General features: G+C 39.5%; 1 protein-coding gene across 18 annotated transcripts in view; it reads left to right on the top strand.

The window, feature by feature from the left end:
- The window catches only part of MICAL2 (microtubule associated monooxygenase, calponin and LIM domain containing 2), a 204897-nt gene that overhangs the window by 103456 nt on the left and 81135 nt on the right, over positions 1-20306 (top strand). For 8 of the 18 annotated variants that reach the window (XM_061610428.1, XM_061610430.1, XM_061610431.1 and 5 more), the window contains exons 17-23: positions 2737-2847; positions 5628-5837; positions 6956-7057; positions 7452-7544; positions 13839-13946; positions 14395-14478; positions 18200-18386. In XM_061610428.1, the coding sequence (XP_061466412.1) occupies positions 2737-2847; positions 5628-5837; positions 6956-7057; positions 7452-7544; positions 13839-13946; positions 14395-14478; positions 18200-18386 (895 nt within the window). The remainder of the gene's footprint in view (positions 1-2736; positions 2848-5627; positions 5838-6955; positions 7058-7451; positions 7545-13838; positions 13947-14394; positions 14479-18199; positions 18387-20306) is intronic. The other 10 variants (XM_061610439.1, XM_061610442.1, XM_061610425.1 and 7 more) reach the window with 9 other exon arrangements.

The raw sequence follows: 20306 nt of genomic DNA on the forward strand, positions 1-20306 counted from the left end.
CAACCCCATTGGTATGCCATTTGTTCCTGGTGATTTGTTTCTTCCAAGTATTTCAAAAGAACCTTTCCCCCCCACATTCTAAAATTTCTGGTTCTTCATCATACGGTTCCTCCATGAATGAATCTGTCATCCTTGCATCTCTTTTATAGAGTTCTTCAGTGTATTGCTTCCATTTTCCTTTTATTTCATCTCTGTCAATCAGTCCCTTGTTGATTATTCAACATCCTTGCTCTTGGCTTAAATTTCCCTTTCATTTCTCTAATCTCTTGTTCTGCGTTTTTGGTTGTCCTCTTCTATTTCTATACAATAACTACTGTAATAGTTCTATTTGTCCCTACGTACTAGTCACTGTATTATTGCATTTAGGGTTCTGGCCGTGTTTCTGTCTCCTTTTGCTTTTGCTTTGCTTCTGTCTTTAACCATTTTAAGAGTTTCTTCAGTCATCCATTGAGGTCTTTCTCTCTTTGTAACTAGAGGTATTGTCTTTTTGCATTCTTCCCGGATAATGTCTCTGACTTCAATCCATAGTTCTTCTGGTTCTCTATCCAACTAAGTTTAAAGCCTCAAACCTGTTCCTTATTTGATCTTTATATTCTTCTGGGATGCTATTTAAATTGTACTTTGGCATTATGATTGCTTTGTTGTTCTTCTTTAGCTTTACTCTGATTTTCGATATGATGAGTTCATAATCTGTACCACAGTCTGCTCCTGCTCTTGTTTTTGCAGAAAGTATGGAACTCCTCCATCTTCTGCTATCAATTATATAATCAATTTGATTCCTATATTGACCATTTGGTGATGTGCATGTGTACACTCGTCTTTTCGGTTGCTCAAAAACTGTGTTTGCAATAAACACGTTATTGGCTTCACATAATTCAATAAGTCTTTCTCCTGCTTCATTTCTATCTCCTAAGCCCCATTTCCCCACAATTTCTAGTTCTTCTCTGTTCACTACGTTTGGATTCCAGTCCCCCATGATTATCAGCACATCTTGTTTTGGTGTGTGATCAATTTCTTCCTGTACTTCTGCATAAAATCTCTTCAGTTCCTCTTAGTCTGTGTTTGCCGTTGGAGTGTAGACTTGGATGATGGTTATGTTACTAGGTTTCCAGTTTAATCTCATTGATATCACTTGCTCAGACCTTGTGTTATAGCTAGATACATGTATCAAACTTTTAATTGTGTTCATCAGCTTTCTGTATTCGTGACAACATGAATTTATGCTGATATTTAGACACAATATGCAGGGTTTTTTCAGGAAGAAGGATGGGGTAGAAATTCAATTAACAATAAATATATAATGATACTCTGCCCGAGTATAAAATTTAAGGTGTGGATGGTTACCTTTTTAAAGCTTTTTAAAGCCCGGTATGGCTTAGAACCCAGATACCTGAGGAAGTGACTGTTTCCATTCCAGCCAGCCCATGTCCGAGACCTTCTGGAGATGCCCTGCTCCAAGTACCCTCTTTAGTGGAGGTACATTATGCTTTCACAAAGAGGAAGGCTTTTTTCTGACTTTGGAATGCTCTCCCTAAGAAGGCACACCTGTCCCCGACATTACAGTCTTTTCAGTGAAGACCTTACTACTTGCCCTGGCATTTTAGATTGTAGCTTTTTTTGGGGGGGGGGGTTCTGATTAGCTTTTGCATTATTATCTTTTTGTCTGGTTGTATTTTGTGTCTCAGTTTCAAGTTGTATTTCTATGTTGTGTTAATATTATTAACACTATTATGCCATGGAATCTTTTGATGAAGGGTGGTTAAGAGATTCTTTAAAAAATAATAAAAATAAATGCAAAAAGATTACATGCGAAATAAGATTCTCCAAAGAACCATTTCGTATTCGTCTCCCAGGGTTTAGATAGTTTTTGAATTGGCCCTAACTCAAGCTGATGATCCAACAGTTTAGACTGTGAATATATTGAGGCTGTCATAGCTTTCAGTGTCATAGCTATACGAAGTCTGAACTATATAAAAAAACTATTAAGTTATTTATTCAGTTGTTGTCCAGGTGATGCTGGTGCTTCAGATCTGCCTCCTAATAAGTCTACTGAAGATACTAGCCCATGAACATGTTTAGCAGCCTACCAGTGAATATATGTTATATAATTTGTTACATGTAATTTGTGGCACAAAGGTGGCTTGAAAATAATAAGATCATGTTCTCTTATTTACAAAAGTTTCCCTGCCTGGTCATCTAGATCCTTACTTCAATAGAGGCTTCTCCATTATAACACAAAAAGTTTAGGGAGGGAGAATTTTCATTGAGACCTCAAGATGAAGTAAGAGTTAGTTTCCCTCCCACATTGACTGTCCCAAAGCTAGTGTTCATATAACACGTGGGCACATTTCTTGCACTTGCATGTCTCATCTAGTTTGGCCCTAGCTTGTTTAAATCAGAGCTTGGAAAAGTTACTTTTTTGAACTACAACTCCCATCAGCCCCAGCCAGCATGGCCAGTGATTGGGCTAATGGGAGTTGTAGTTCAAAAAAGTAACTTTTCCAAGCTCTGGTTTAAATTGTAGCAATTAGTGTATTTCAAATATTGTTACACCTGTGGGTGTCAAAGTCCAAACTGTGGTATGTTCATAAACACCAAATGTCTTGTAAAACCCCTTTATTCGTCTTCAAAACTGTTTTCTCCTTTCTTCTGTCTCATACTGTCTTTCAATTCTGTCCCCACTCTTCATAAAATATTATTTTCTCTCCTTCAACTGTTCCATGTTTTACATCTAAGGATCTAATAGATAAACCAGCTGTGCACCTTTCTTCTGATCCTCCTGTAAACCTTCACTTTGCTAAACACGAGGAGCCAACCTGTAGCCCACCACCTCCTCCAAAAAGACAGGTAGGAATTCATTAGGGAATGACCTATTTACTGTCAGTGATTTCTAACTTTACTGCAGCAAAGCATGGTGGATAATGCCAATGAGAAACTCCTGACTAGCTTCAGAAACAACAGTGACATATGTGGCAGTGATGCTTAGGTGCCTTGTAAGACTGTGTGCCACTGTTTGATAGGAGAACATGAAGAATCAAATGAGTAAAGAGAAATGCGGCTTTGCTGCCATCTTTGGATTCTAATGAAAGGCTTGGTTCACATATCATTTTAGCATGTTGATATATGGATTGAGATAGTCTCCATTGTGGCTTTGTCCATGGTGAAGTAGTATGCTGCACTTCGTATTGGATCATAGGTTGCCTTGCCTTTTTTAAGTGCACCCACGTTTGGGGTGATTTTCCACTGAGCAAAGACAGAGCAAGAAGTGTTCTTGTTGTAGCAATAGTATAAAACTTTAAGGGCCAAAAAGCCATGGCTCCTAACAATGCAGAGCCAATGCATGGGTAGTATTAAGTGTAAATGATTGTGCGGGTGTTTTTAAAGCCTGGGCAATGCAAAGATAGTGGTTTGTGGCATGTTTCAAAGTGTGCTGTCTGTTAGAATAGTTAGGCAATGAGAGGTTTTATTCCAGTAGTATGGTTACTGTGGTATGGTTACTTTGGTATGGTTACTTGACTCAGAAGCCAATAAAAGATCTGGAGAACTCCTTTGGGAAATGTCTAGAAATGAACATAGTTACCCTACTTTTCCAGATCTCCTTAAACAGAATCTTGTGATTAAAGCTGTCTGAATAGTTTTCCAAGTTTGCCACTTAGTCTCTCACTTTTGAGTTACATTCTTTGCTTGGCACGTGCCATAAAACAAGGTGGCCTGCTGGAGAATATGAGCTTAATTTCCAAATAATCTCCAGGAAGGAGGACAGGTTTAGTTAAGCCAGCTAATTTAAGAATCAGTTGTGAAGTTTAGATTCCTGCCCCCACTTCCCATGCATGTCCACGCATGTGCACACCAGGGCTGTGGAGTTGGTACGCCAAACCTTCGACTCCGACTATTTTTCTACTGTCCAACTCCGACTCCACCCAAAATTGCTTCCAACTCCACAGCCCTGGAAAGGGCTGTAAATGTCTTTTTAAATTGGAAGCTCTCATAGGAGCATTTTTATCGCTGCCTGAATATGTGCTGATCTTGGCATCACAGCATTTGTCTTCATCTGGGTCCTGTGTCATCACTGACACACAAAATGTTTTCCATCTTGAGTGATGGTGAAATGCTCAACTACAGCTGACTTCATGGGAAGCTTCTTTGACATTTTGAATTTATATTTTAAAAAATTGTCAATCAGAATTTATTTTGAAGCCAGAGTCGGAGTTGGTACATTTCTTCCGACTCCGACTCCACCCAAAATTGCTTCTGACTCCACAGCCCTGGTGCACACACACTTGCATACTCCAATGCAGTCTTATAAACTTGAGCACAGGGAGGTGTGTTGTGAGCTGTCCTTGCGGAAAGCTTTTGTATTTTTCTCTATCTTCTGGTACACTCACTAAAATGGAGGAGACTTTATAGCAGTATTGGTAGAGGAATGACCTACTACTGCTAATAACTATAGTTGAGCTTTTCTTCTCCATACTGGAAATCTTTGCAAGTCTTATTGTTGGAATGAAATCCATAGTTCCCCTAGACCATTCCCTTTCCCAATGGCAGAATACCCTGTGGCATATATGGACTGCCTTCAAGTCGATTCTGACTTATGGCGACCTTATGAATAGGGTTTTCATGGTAAGTGATATTCAGAGGGGGTTTACCATTGCCTCCCTCTGAGGCTAGTCCTCCCCAGCTGGCTCAGCTTGCCACAGCTGCACAAGCCAGCCCCTTCCTTGTCCGCAACTGCCAGCTGAGGGGCAACTACAATCCTTGGGACTATGCAGCTTGCCCACGGCTGCACAGGTGGCAGGGCATGTACCCCCTGAGCCACTCACTATGGGGGTGATCTTTAGCTGGCCCTTGACACCCAAGAGACAGAAGCGGGGATTTGAACTCACAGACTCTGCTGTGGCATATAACAAGCTTTTTCTTGAAATTCTATCTGGAGATACCACAGATGAAGTATTGGCATTTCAATAATTGTCAATTTGCTGCCTATTCATTACAGTAGGGATTGGTTGATTATATAGTAGGGTCTATCTTTTGTGGAACAATGTATTGAGATTTCTTACCTTTTTCACCAAGTGAACTCAAGGCTTCTTCATGACACAGCCTCATAATAACACTAAGATTAAAATATTCTCTTTATATATGTGCCTTTCATTGAGACTACCAATAATAATGATACTTGACATTTATTTAGTACTCTACTTGCTTGAAGCGTTATTTCACTGATCCTTGCAACAACTTTGTGAGGATGCCAATATTTTTCCTTGTATTGATGATCAGGGTGGAGATAAGGCTGAGGGAGAGGGGGCTTGACTGGAGCCACCCATGAAATTAATGGCTGACATGGCTTACACTCCATAATAAAAAATTATGTGTAGAACTCAAAGAGCCATTGATCTCCCAATCTCTGAAGACTTGCATGTATTCTATTCATTTTACAAGCTGCAGTGCACCAAGAACTGCATGAATTACATGCACCACTGCTTCATAACCTTTATATAAATCCTGTAAAGATGTCTCTTTGTGTAGATTCACTCTGATTATTATGCCATATGCATTTCTTAGCCAGTTTCTATTACAAAATGTGCTTTGATGGAAGAGAGATCATTTTTTTCATTTCAAGTGTTTCCCAGTTTCAGACAGTAGCTAGGGCTGACCACATGGTCAGGGAACCCAGGCCATCTTTGCCTGGGGCTCATCCAGTGGCCAGGCATTTAAGATGTGTAGAACGGACTGAGCTGGAGTCCAGGCTTTCTGAAACGCTTGCGTCTTCCTGTCCTGCTGCATTTGCACTATCTGGTGTACTTCAACGCCTTCAGCACGTGGAGGAAAAAATTAATCAGGTGACAAGCTTTCTCTCACTTTTCCTTTTACCTCCTTCTCTCCCTTCCCGGTTTCCTTCTTTTCTGTTGTGTTTGTCTTTGAGCAGTGCAAATGTAGTTGATATAGTTTTGGTTCCTACTGCATAAACCCATACATCTTGCCGTCTGCTTACTACGTTTTTCATCAAAAATGTGGCCTAGGGTATGGCCTGAAGGCACATGAGGCCATCACTTTGCTGAAGCTAAGCAGGGCTGGGTCTGATCAGTCCCTGGATGGGAGACTGCCTAGGAATCACGCATATGCCACCTTGAGTTCCATGATGAAAGAAAGGTGGGATATAACTGTCAGAAAATAAATAAATCAAGGGAAGGGAAATATTTGCAGAATAGTAAGGCTGTAACTTCCTAATAGTATTCAGTACAAACGAACCCTTCACATTCTAGAATTGTGCTCTGTGGTGGTAGGGAGTATTGCCTGTTTTCAGGTAAAACTGGTTATGGAAGTCACTGGTTATTAAGTGCTGCAAGTATATTCATTTGTTCATTTTATTTATTGAATGAATTTTATATCCCATGTTTTTGTCAGATGTTTTGTCAGCTTAGCATCTTACAACATGAGTCTGTAGAAACTGAGGATGCACCAAGATAGCTCCCAAGAATCTCCAGAGCAGTTTTTTTACTGTTCTTTTTTAAAGCTTCCTTTTCTAAAGAAAGAAAAAAGTATTGACATAGAAATGAACAAGGGTGCTTGCAGCACTTTCCAAATTATAAAAAGGTGGGCAAGTCTGCCTGAACCACTGGGGAGAGGGCAAAACTGATGACTGTCCCAGTATTCTACTTGATAGAATGTACAACTCTCATGCAAATTGCACAACTGGGAGGAAGCCATTTTCACAGCTCAAATGAAGAACTCAGTTTGATGTGACTTCCCTCACATAGACATTGTTACAGGATACTCAAGCATGAAATCTGCCCCCTTTTTTCTTCACTGCCAGTGATTCATTTTCTATCCTGCCTCTCTGATCACAAAATAGCCACTCCCCCCCCAAACTACTGTGTTTCCAATTAATCCTATTTCTGCCTTTACTTCCTAACCATTTCTTTTCTTCTGTTTCCTTTCTCTTTTCTTATTGCTGCAGAAGAGGGCTCAGTCCATAGCAAATAGAGAATTTCATAAAAAGAGCATTAAAGAGAAAGCTGCTCATCTTGCCTCAATGTTTGGCTATGTCGACATCCCAAAGGTGAATACTGTATTTGCTTTTGCAGGTGCAGAGGAATTGTGTGTGTGTGTGGGGGGGAAAGGTTGTTGGTTTTCCTCCTATATAGAAAGAAGGCTAGCTCATGACTAATAACTGTTTGTTTCATTTCACCAAAGAGAAATAGAGCAAATGAGGAGCAAATGGGAAGTTAGTCGATAGTCTAAACCAAACTTATCCAAGTTCAACTCTGTTGAAATCTTACGCAAGCATACAACTGTTGTCTTAGGTTGTGGCTGTAGTCAGTAATTTTAGTGCATGGTAGTGCAGTGCCATAATTTTAACGCTCATTAATATGAAAATCTTCTGGGGGTAAATAACTTCATCTTTCTGCTCTGTACAGAATAAGCTTCCTACTAAAGGTCTCTCCCATTCTCAGCTCCCATCTCCCTCTTGCCTTTCATCTCACGAGTCAGCTGCTGCTTCTCCGTCATCCATTGACTCTGCTTCCCCTGCTGTTCATTCTGAAAAGGTATTCCTTAACAGGTTCCCATGTTGGATTCATAGTGTCACTAAAAACTACACAAGGTTGGCTTTGGTTCTTAAGACTTGGCTTTGCTCAGAGGGTGTGTGGTCATGCTGCATTTCACTTGAATTCAGGCCTGAGGTTAATTTGCATGCTAGCAAAAATAAAAGAAGTAAAGAAGTGGGCAGCAGGGAATCATGATATCCCACTAGCTTCCTTGCTTTTGCAATAGCAGAACTAAGGCTATTGTCAATTTCCTTTAATATGATTTTTACATTTTTAATTAAAATGGAAATTTGAAGAATTCTCTCTCTGTTTAAATATCCAGAAGAAAGGCGATGGGTGGATGTTGACTATGCAGCTAAGCTCTGCCCCCTGAGTTCACCTGACCTTGCCATTACCAACCTGTTTTAATTTTCTAAGCAAACTTTTCAGTACTACTTGGCAAAATAGGGCAAGAATAGTTTGCTTAGGAAACAATGAAAAAATTAGAGGAGCTACATTTTACTTTGGGAGGGGAGGGGTTGACAGTAGCAGTTGGTTTATCAAATGATTGTAGGAACTCGGCTAGTTTGGGAGGCCTGCTCTTTAAATTTAAGGTGCTCGAAGGAATTATACTTTGTATATGCTCATAGGTACTGTCTCCCAACATGTTTCAGAACTGAGCCTTGTGAGACCCACATTTAAATCCTAATCTGGATTGTTTGTGGCATATTCCTGAATCATTTTGTGTATTTGTTGGTTCTTTTGGAACAGCTCTTTAAAAACTGGCGATATGTATTAATGCTGCATAGGGACTTCTGAGATTGTTCACTTAAACTGGGAATTTTATTAGGTTTTATCTTAAGTAAAGCTACAATGTCCTTAGGCTTGTAGACTGTATCATTAATATGGTCTTGCCACTTTCAATAAAAGACTCTATTTTCATTTAACTATATTCAAAAGTAGGCAGGCAGAGTAAAGCTACGCAGTTGAGATTTGAAATGTTTCTCACGTTGTCTTAAAGCCCAAAGCATCCACAAAGGAGCAAAAGGATAAATTGGACAGTTTTAAAAATGATCCATCTTGTCATCTTGATTAGCTGTATACCAAGAGATGAATGAACCCAAATGCTGCTCCAACATGAGCTTGATCTTGTGAATCCATTTTCGAAATGTGCATGTAGTTGCTTATTATGGGGAGAGGCAAGGCAGATCAGCTCCTCTGAACATGAGGCCCTCTAGTGACAACTGTGAATTTCTTATATATTCCATTTTTGTATTTGTAAAATGGAAATGGACTGCCTTCAAGTCGATCCCTACTTATGGCTACCCTATGAATAGGGTTTTCATGGTAAGCTGCATTCAGAGGGGGTTTACCATTGCCTCCCTCTGAGGCAAGTCCTCCCCAGCTGGCTCAGCTTGCCACAGCTGCACAAGCCAGCCCCTTTCTTGTCCGCAACTGCCAGCTGGGGGGCAACTGGGCTCCTTGGGACTATGCAGCTTGCCCACGGCTGCACAGGTGGCAGGGCATGTAACTCTTGAGCCACTCACTGTGGGGGTGATGTTTAGCTGACCCTTTACATCCATTAAACACGAGCAGGGATTTGAACTCACAGACTCTGGACTCCCAGTCAGGGTCTCCTCCAGTTGATTGTAAATAAACTAAACAATAATACTTCAGATTAGTTGGTCAATGCATTTAGGCTGCAATCTACTACATCTTTATTCAGAAGTAAGCTCCGTTGGGTTCAGTGGGACTCATTCCCAGGTAAGTGTGATTTGGATTGCAGCCTTAGATAGCACAAACCTAAATCTATATACTTAAATAAAGCTTGCTTTTTCAGTGGCTGTAAATTTAGGATTTACAGTTCTCGTCACATGTTTGTTTCTAAGAATGTCAAAACAGCACATTTTCCCACTATCCTGACAACTGTTAATCCTGCTCACTGTTCCCACACTCGTCTCTGAGCGGTGGAAGGTATCCGTTGCCCTAGCGCTGATCTTGGATTTCATTTCCTTGAAATTTAGGACACTGAAGACTTAGTGTGTTTTTGTAAGATAATGTTTTATTTGCATATATGTTTTGGCTGAGCATAAGATAAAAGATGGGCAGCGTTAACACTCCAACAGTTCGAGCTCCCTATTGGACTGCTAGGGGAACCACCAAAGCCATAGCTCTGGATTCTTTGACAGAGCAAGTCAGCTCTTTTGTGTCTATTTCCAGAACCGGTTGCAGCACTGCCAGTCTATTTTCTCTTACACACAAGCAACCTTCATGACTTCCCCTCCAGCCAGGGGAGGGGGAGGAAGAAAGACATGCACTCTTCCAGAAGGACCTTCAGCTGCTAAATTTCTGTGGCAACACGTCACCTGTACCTGGCCATCTCTGTAGTCATTCTCCCAAGAAAAGAGAATGTGTCAGGGTATGGTTGTCCACCCTGTTTAACCTCATAAGCAGTCTCTTTTTACAACCAGAATCACAGGGATGGGCGCCCTCCAAAACCCATTTAATTAAACCCCAATCCCTTTACATTATTATACAAGGGTAGTTCTTAATATTTTTCTGAGTCAGCAAGGTATTCCCATGGTTTTCTGACATTCAGGTTTTCTCCTGGATGGTTCATGATTTGAAAAGTTTGGAGAGCTGGATGAAAAATTCTGTCTGGTGCTGATTGCCTTTCCCTTACTCGTGTTTGCTTACTACTTCTGTTTTGCTAGTTTCCTGGCAACTGATGGTCAGCTTCTTGGCTTCGTTTCCCCCCCACTGATTATTCTTTATCTTATCATGCCCAGTCCATTCTTCACCCTTGAAATAATCTCACTGGAATTTTGCCTATTTTAAACAGACCAGAAAAACAGCATCTTGTACCTACGTTATATTGGGTTGAATCCAGAGAAATGAAAAGCATGCAGAACGGGACTGGTGGAAGTGGACTTCCCTGCCCCTTCTTCCCCCTGGCAACCTCCCCCAACGTTGTTGGTTCTTTGTTATTGTTTGTTTTGATCTTGGATTTTGTTATACTTATTGTATTTATATATTGTGCTTGTTTTATTTCTTATGTACACCGCCCAGAGAGCCTTTTTGGCTTAGGGCGGTATATAAATTAAATAAAAATAAATAAATAAATAAAAATAAAATAAAAGGTTCATCTGGGGGTTGTAATGAGGGTTTTTGTTGTATGGGTGTGGCTTAGGGGGAAGGGAAACCCCAAAATCAAGTGAAGATGAAAATGTGCTTTAGAAGTACACTCTAAATATTAGATATTCTATTTTAAGCAATCCAGACATTTAGATTATTTGTTTACTAGGAAAGTTAAATATTGAGTTGTACTACCAGTAGGCAGCTTTTTAAAATGTACTTAAGGGCTCATGATTTTCTTTCCTAATTCCCCTTCCCAAAATAGGACTGGGAAAACTGTAAGTATTAATACTTGCTGCCCTGGGCTCCTGCTGGGAGGAAGGGTGGGATATAAATCAAATAATAAATAAATAAATAAAATAAAACTTAGGTTTTGGCATGTTACTTCTGTTTTGATGGAAAACCTGTTCATCAGTTTGCTTCTTGCCTTTTAATTCCCTGGGCTTTAGTTCAGGCTTATCTGGTCTGTGTAAAGGCTACTTTTACACAGACTAAAACTAAGACCTAGTTTCTCACAGATAGTAAATGAGGAAGTAAACCTGTTTCTGGGCTGTCACTAACTGAATGCACTTTCAAACAAGAATGTTTTAAAAAAAACATGCCTGCACATAGAATATTTCTCCCTGGCATGCTAGTTTTCTTTATGGAGGGTTGTTGCTTTTTGAGTGGAGGAGGATGGTCATATGGCAAGATGGGAGAAAGAAAGGGACCGGAATTAGTTTGATTCACTTTCCACAGTGGACCACCTGATCTGACCCTTCCAAACTTGTTTGCAGATGAGAATGCAACTCCCAGTTGCATTATACACTCCTGCAGACTGTGCAAGGCATTTTTGATGTGAAAAGAGTGCATAAAAACATGTGTTTTACATAAAAGATGTGTTAAAGTGTGTATTATGGATGACTGCGTTGAAAAGCGTATTTTACACTTCAAAACTATATTTTACGTAAAATGCATGCAACATATGTCCAACTTAAATGCAAACTTTTTGTGTATTTCAAAAAAATCTTCCAGCAAGACTGAAAGGGAGTGGAGTTAGCTGCTTCACCCATCGCTGTACTAGTGTGTCTTGGAGACCATAAAGATGATTATGATAATGCCAATAGTCATTAAAAAGCAAGTCAAGAATGGTCTAGTGGAGGAAGTGGTTATGCCACATCTTGAGACTGTATTAAAGAAAAGATTGTCCATCTTCATTTTTAATTTCATAAACAAAAAGTTGGCTTAACTTGTAGTCATCTCTTGGACAAAGATGAACCCCCTTCATACTAATGGCTCAGCCCATCCCCTTTGCTATTCTTCTCTACCATCTCATGTACTTTTTAAAAAAAAAACACAACTCAGATTAATGCGCATTCTGCACTCTAAGCAAATGGTTGTATTTTAAGAAAAACTAGACAAAGTGTTACAGTTTAGATCTCAAAATATTTGGAATGGAATCTTCCTCCCTAACAGATAATGGAAATCTCAAGCTTTTGTCACATGCACAATTTTAAACATTTGTGTTAAACATTGGGCAGAATGTAACATTGTTGTCAGAATCTATCCCAGTCTTGACAGTGTTACTTCTGGTCTTAATTGGATCGTGCTCTTTCTTAAAAATAAGAAGTGATTTTTTCCCTTACTATTTTAACTGCCATCATGACCGCTGAAAAGTTGACGTTGACATTTTGTGGGTGGGGCAGCTAATTGACTTCAATGGGTAGAAATCTACTTGTGTTGCCCATCCTTGTTTGTTTAGTAATGCATATCTTTGAAATACTTGCTTAAGCATATTCAGAAAGATATTCACATTTTTTACATGCTGCTTCATCCAGTGTAGTGTTTTACAAGTTCTTTTTAAAAGTTTGCAATATGGAAACAATATAACAAATTTTGAAAAGCCTAACTCATTTCAGAGTAGTCTAAGTAACTTCTATTGGAGACTGACATTATGCCTACAACTATTTTTATGATTTAACCTAATGAACCAAAAATGAAGTGAGACATTGACATTGCAGAACGTAATTCTGGAAAGTATCACTTGTGCCGAACTATATAAATCAAATTGGCTAGGAATTACAGGCAGCCATGGTGGTACTAGGATTGACATCTGTGTCAGGAAAAGTGTGTGTACATGAGGTACAGAACATAAATATATAATATTACTTTGTACACATCTATCCTGGAATAGTCAGTCCAAATATGGGCTCCAGCAGCACATTTTAATTACACAATTAAAATTCATACAAATTCATACAGTGCTTTGCCACATGATAATACCACTTAATTTACTTTTAACCATAGAGACCAAGGCTGTTGTGACTGGTGCCAGATTACTGAATAAGGTAACAATGCCATGGCCTGTGAATTTCATATCATGACCCTGGTTCTGACAAGAATGCCAGTTCCAAAGGAAAACACCTTTTTTTGAATTTATTTATAGAACAAAAAAAGTTTGAGGGTAGTCTACAGAAGCCTCCTGCACAATTACACAATTGCTTCTAGCATTGCCAAAGTTCTTGAAAGATTCCATTCTGAAAACGTGCATGTGACATTCAAAAGTGAGGTGCATATAGAAGTTTTGCTTTTCTCTTCTTCACAAAAGAGGCTCTGAAAGAATCATAGTAACAGGAGTACAACTGGTGCAATAAAAAATCAGACATCATTAGTGTACTATTGTCTTTCCTCAGTTTCCTCTTGTGCTAGTATTGCTTTCTGTCAAAAATATACATGTTTTGTGAGAGTAACTATTCCAAAGGAGAATGATCATCTGTGGGAGTAGAAGTAATCAAACAGGATTCCTTTTTCCTACTCCTTTCTCATTCATGCAAGTGTAGATCTATTTCTGCAAACTTGGATCTATTTCCATAAATGTTTGTGGATAATCAATTGCATACATTATAGTATATTAACAATTTTAGAACAGAATATCTACATTACAAAATACTTTGGCTTTATAAACTATAAGCAGAAACAGTAGAAGCAGATTTGTGCTTTATAGTGCATGAAATTGCCCACTCTTCTAGTTGCTTATGTGCCTTTCAAAACTTTAAGCTTTCTTAATACTGCTTTGATATCTGGTTTGCTCAGATTTACTATTGCTTCTTGTTTCATTCTTGCTTAAATTGTATTCTCAAAAGCAGGTTCTCTCTATTCTCCATCTTGTCTTTCCCCCTTTTTCCCTTTGCTGGATTATAGATGACTGTAGGAAAAGTGTCACATGGAATAGGTGCTATGGCGGAAGTTCTTGTCAATCTGTACATGAATGATCACAGGCCCAATCCATTTTCCACCTCTTTGCAACTGGTAAGGCTTAAACCCACAAATAATCTAATTTGTGCCAAGTATATTATTTTATCGACAGCATTTTAAAAGGGTAACATGTCTGGGGCCTGTCCTTAACCCTTTTCAGTTTTTTCCCACACACATGCTGTTATTTATTGCTTGTAGCTTAAGATAATATCTATGCAGCTAATGGGGAAACTATTAATCTGGAGTAGCTTCTCAAGAAGACCCGTGTGTGTTTAAAAATCAGTTTGCAGTGTCAGGGAAGGGAAGCTGCTGGCCAGTTCAGAACAAAAAGGTACCAGTCCCCTGGCTGTGTATAAGCAGACATGCTGCACACATCCATGCTAGCTACTAGAATGCATAAATTCTGTTGTTACAGCTTTACTCCAGGGTGCAGGTTTTTGTAAAGAAAACAAACACTTTTTTGGAACAAACTCATTCTCTGTTAATATTGTGTTGAATTCAGAATGAATCAGAGAATGGAGCTGCTGCTGCTCTCCCTACTTATCCTGCCTCTCAAGCTTGTTCTTCCACTGCTCAAACCTGTCAGGTATCACAGAAATGGTGTGTGTGATGTGTGATCAGCATAGCAAGAAACACTATTTGGGGGGTGAGATCCAATGTTGCACAAGGATTTCCCCGTCTTCTACTCTCTTCCTCCCCTGCACTTTCATCTATTCAGGAGGGTTCCAACCAGACCAGATTTGGGAGACATGGGGGTTGCAGAGGGAGGAGAGGAAGGGGAGGTCTTGTTTGAGCAAACAGAAGTCCGTTGTGCAAGCAGGACTCCGCAATTGGCTATCACCCTGTGTCTTTTGCTTAAATATTGGGAACATGTGGTGTTCCTGTAGTCAGTGATACAATTAGGTAATGTTAGATGGACTTAATTGTTTTATGGGTGGTGGTGATGGGCTTTTTAGATGGTAATGTATATTACTTAACTTCAAAATATCATAAGCTCCCTGATGGGTTTGGGGACCCTCATGCTCATTTGCTTTAGTGGGGACCTGCATTTCCGCCTCAGAGATGCTCCCTAGTGGTACTACTGCTTACAGTTAATAGTAGACTCATTATTATGACACAAAGTATATATTATAGAATTTTTCAAACAATAAACTACTGGGGTGTAATATAAATATTTCCATACATTCAAAATATGCTGTAGTCTTCCTAACTCTATAGATCTTCAAAATCTGATGCATTTTGTGTCTTCTGTTCATAGTCCACTTGTTCTCAAAACCTTTTAAAGCTATTCAAGAGGTTGATTTTTAGTCTGTTTATATTCCATACTTTTCTTGTGTATTGCTGGTCTTTAACCTGTTTCAGTATACACATCAAATGAAGATCATCAATATCCCAAAACAAGACATTTGTGCAATAAATCTTAATATTTATAAACCCGTAATTTTTTACATTCTTTTCACTACTTAATCTTACGACAACAGCTACATGAAAATTCAGTTACTTCCATCTGTCCATATCTTGGCATACGCTTTCTTTCCCACTTTTGCTTCCTTTCTGTTAAGTTTTCCCATAATAGATCACAGGTTCAGTTCTATTAGAAAAACAAAACATTATAAAACATGTATCCTCCTCCTAGAAAATATCATGTGTTGTATGTAGTCACTTAAACACACATGATTGGTGAAGCCAGAATTTATGCATCTCTTTACAGAGAACCTAAATGTGTGGTTGAGTGTGGAATACAATGCTCACTATTAGCATGGGTTATATGCAGTATGAAAACCACTAACACCGGGATGTTGATGGACCCCAACTCCCATCAGGTTCATCCAGCATGGCCAATAGTCGGGGGGTGGGAGTTAAAGTCTAAAAGCATCTGGTTCCCTCTACCTGGTGTAAGAGCTGCTCCTCACATTGACTACAATCAAGCCCCATTAAGATCGGTGGACATTTGCTGTTGGATTTATTCATTCATTTATTTATTATTTGATTTATATCCTGCCCTTCCTCCTAGCAGGAGCGCAGGGCGACAAACAAAAACACTAAAAACATTTTAAAACATCATAAAACAGACTTTAAAATACATTAAAACAAAACAACTTTAAAAACATTTTTTAAAAAGCTATCAAGACATCTTAAAAAAGGTTTAAATCATATTGGTGGTTTTTTTTAAAAAAAAGGGTTAAAAACATTAAAAAACAATTCCAGCACGGAAGCAGACTGGGATAAGGTCTCAACTTAAAAGGCTTGTTGAAAGAGGAAGGTCTTAAGCAAGTGCGGAAAAGATAACAGAGATGGGGCCTATCTAATATTTACGGGGAGGGAGTTCCACAGGGTAGGTGCCACCACACTAAAGATCTGTTTCCTACGTTGTGCAGAACGAACCTACTGATAGGATGGTATCTACAGAGCACAGTGATCAACTGGGTATATAAGGGATAAGACAGTCTTTCAGGTATCCTGATCCCAAGCTGTATAGGGCTTTGTACACCAAAACTAGAACCTTGAATTTGGCCCGGTAGCAAATGGGCAGCCAGTGCAATTCTTTCAGCAGCAGGGTGACATGTTGGCGATACCCTGACCCAGTGAGGAGTTTCACCACTGCATTTTTTACCAGCTGCAGCTTCCAGACCAACCTCAAGGGCAGCCCCACATAGAGTGCACTACAGTAATCCAGCCTGGAGGTTACCAGTGCGTGGACAACAGTGGTCAGGCTATCCTGGTCCAGAAACGGACGCAGCTGTCTTACCAGCCGAAGATGGTAAAAGGCACTCCTAGCCACTGACGTCACCTGGGCCTCTAGAGACAAAAATGGATCTAGGAGCACCCCCAGACTCCAGACCTGCTCTTTCAGAGGGAGTACAATCCCATCCAAAGCAGACAGCTGACCAATTATCTGAACTCAGGAACCACCAACCTACAGCGCCTCCATCTTGCTAGGATTCAGACTCAGTTTATTGGCCCTTATCCCGCCCACCACCAAGTTCAGGCAGCGGTCCAGGGCTTTCACAGCCTCTCCCGTTTCAGATGTTACAGAGAAATAGAGCTGGGTATCATCAGCATACTGCTGACATCTTGCCCCAAATATCCTGGTGACCGCTCCCAAGGGCTTCATATAGATGTTAAACAGCATGGGGGACAAGATAGTACCCTGCGGCACCCCACAGCACAATTGCCAGGGGGCCGAAAGACAATCACCCAATGCTATTCTCTGAAAACGACCCTGGAGATAGGATCGGAACCACTGTAAAACAGTGCCTCCGATACACATCTCACCAAGTTGGCCCAGAAGGATACCATGGTCAATGGTATTAAAAACCGCTGGGAGAACAATTAAGAGAACAGGGTCGCACTCCCCCTGTCGTTCTCCTGACAAAGGCCAATTCAGTTCCATAACCAGGCCTGAACCCAGACTGGAACGGGTCAAGATAATCTGTTTCATCCAAGAGTACTTGCAATTGCTGCGCCACAACCCTCTCAATCACCTTCCCTAAAAAGGAGGTATTTGTGACCTGTTGGTAATTGTCGCAGACCGGTGGGTCCAGGGTGGGCTTTTTCAGGAGCTGTTGGATCACCGCCTCTTTCAGCGTGGCTGGATTACACCCATTCTATGTTAAAGTCATTGGAAGATTCCTGTGAGTCACTCCCATATCTACAAAGATGTTTCAATGGTCCCATATCTACCAAGATGTTGCAAAGATATTGCAAAAATGTTACAAAGGTTCAGTAGATAGATTAGACTGGCTTTCCTATGGTCTATATATTGTAGCTTTCCAAAAACAACTCTAATGGATCCTGGATTGTGTCTGTTGTGCTACCACTAATTCCTTTAGGGTCCCTACACACAGTGCTTTAGAGTCTTCCTTGCAGACATCCTTTTTGCCGAAGGCCATCCAGTAAGTTTTATTTTGAAGCTTGAACTTCACACACAAACCAATTACTTAGAACGTGTCCTGGAAGGCCTGTACAACTTGTTAGCCATCAAACCAAAGACCAACCAGCAGTCTATTGAGGCCTACCAAATGTGTTCCACTCCTTCTGTTCTTGCAGTATCGAGGATGTAGTAAAAATAACACTTAGCATGCCCTTCGTGAGCTACTGACGAAGCTACTCACCTTGATTTTGAAGCTTGTGTCTTTGGTATGCTGCATGGTGTGGTATTATTTGTTCATATTCAACTGGTCCCTTGACTTTGCGCTGGTATAGGCCCATCCAACAAAACACCTGCTAGTGGACTATTTAATCAAGCAGTTATGTGTATGTTACACTGTGAAAATATTACAAATGTATGTTTATTTTATTTATAGGGTTCTCTGAAGAAAGTATTTCCTCAGTCGATAGGTGGGAGTGACATCTGCTGTTTCTGTAAGAAGAGGGTGTATGTCATAGAGCGACTGAGTGCAGAAGGCCACTTTTTCCACCGAGAATGCTTCAAATGTGCCATATGTGCTACAACTCTTCGCCTAGCAATGTATGCCTTTGATGCAGAAGAAGGTAATTGGGAACTGGAATGCAAAAGTTAGAATTTCTGCTGATATGTGACTGGCATTTTTCAGTCCTTTTCTTTTCTTGTCCATGAGTACAAGGATCAAACAGTTCTTATCGGACATTGAGAGACAACCAAAATCTAATGGTTTACAAATTACGGGATTTTTGGCCGCCTTTGGCAAGTTTGTTTATCACAGAATAGTTCTGTTCCAGTTAGATGGAACTGGTACAAAATAACTACTGCTGCTGCATCCTTTAAATTGCAGGTGCTTGAATGGCTAACTCGCCTCCTGAAAATAAATTATCAAATGCATTGCTTAACTTCTTGTTTGTTCTCTAGTTCATATGCTGTCCAGCGCTAGGCTTGTTGGAGAAGCATTTTGTGAGCCCCTTTCTTTATTCTTGCAAATGACATCTAGTGTGAACTGTATTTTCTTTTCTTTTTTTTTTTTCAATAATTTTTATTCAGATTTTCATAAAGCATACAAGACAAAATCATAAAACATTCAAAGACAAAAAACAAAATCAAAAATAGTTAAACAAAAAGAAAAAAAGAAAAAAAAACAAACAAAAATAAAAAATAAAGAGTAAAATATTGACTTCCCATTTGTCAAAGATCAAATCAGTTATAAGTCTATAATATATAACAATCCTGTCTCTTAAGTCATATTATAAAATCACTTTCCTCCAGTAGTTATCTTACTTAATCATCAAATCTCATAAACATTACTTTATTCTTTCCACAAAAAGTCAAAGAGAGGTTTCAATTCTTTAAGAAATATATCTATCAATTTTTTTTTTCCAGATAAGCATATCGATTAATCCATCTCATTACTAATTATGATAATCTTATTGTCATAACCATAGTCAAAATAAACATTTCAATTAATCCATCACATCAGAATCTGTTAGGTTCAGTAATTTCAGTAGCCATTGTTCTATTATCCCTATTAGTTCCATTTTCCATCTTCCATCTTCAGTAGTCTTGTTAAGTCCAGTAATTTCAGTATCCAATCTTCCATTATCAGTATTCCATAATAATCTTGCTGTCAAAGCCATAGTCATATAGTAAGAGTCTGATGGGAATTACCTCTATCCCAAATATTTTCTTGCCATCCATTCTGAATAGGTTGCTGAAATACTGCTGTAAAATCATATCTCTGTTCTTTTTTTCAAAATACACTGGGTCATCTCTTGAAAGTTTTTCCATTGTCACATGGCTGCAGTTAATTCCATAGATTTTCTCTATATTGGGCTCCATCACATCATTCCAGTCCAGAAGATTATCCATGCCATTGATAACTTTATCTCTAGAATCTTCATTAATTTCTTCAGAGATAACATTGAATTCCAAACAATAGATTTTATTTCTAAAGTCCATAGACTCCAAATCTTGTTCCTGTTCCACGTTTGTTCCAATCTCCGGGATCTCCTCTCTCACAGGGACCCCTGTTCCAGTCTCCAGGGTCTCCTCTCTCACAGGGACCCCTGTTCCAGTCTCCAGGGTCTCCTCTCTCACAAGGACCCCTATGTCTTTAATCTCCTGTGTCTCCAAACAATAGATTTTGTTTCTAAAGTCCATAGACTCCAAATCTTTTTCCTGTTCCACGTTTGTTCCAATCTCCGGGGTCTCCTCTCTCACAGGGACCCCTTCCAGGGTCACCTCTCTCACAGGGACCCCTATATCTTTAATCTCCTGCTTCATTTTACTCAATTCAATTTTCAGCTCCTTACAACCCTGTCGCAGGTTTTGTTTCGTTATCTCAATCTCATCCATTATTTTCTGAAACATAGTTATTTCCAGCTTCTCAGCCACTTTCTTAATTGCCATTTTAAAAGAAAAATATAGGAAAACCACTTCTTATTTCAGCAACAATTGGGTTAATACTCCAAACTTGGTGACATCACAGTATAAACAGAGCAGAC

Source organism: Rhineura floridana, chromosome 2, assembly GCF_030035675.1.
Source record: "Rhineura floridana isolate rRhiFlo1 chromosome 2, rRhiFlo1.hap2, whole genome shotgun sequence".
NCBI lineage: Eukaryota > Metazoa > Chordata > Lepidosauria > Squamata > Rhineuridae > Rhineura > Rhineura floridana.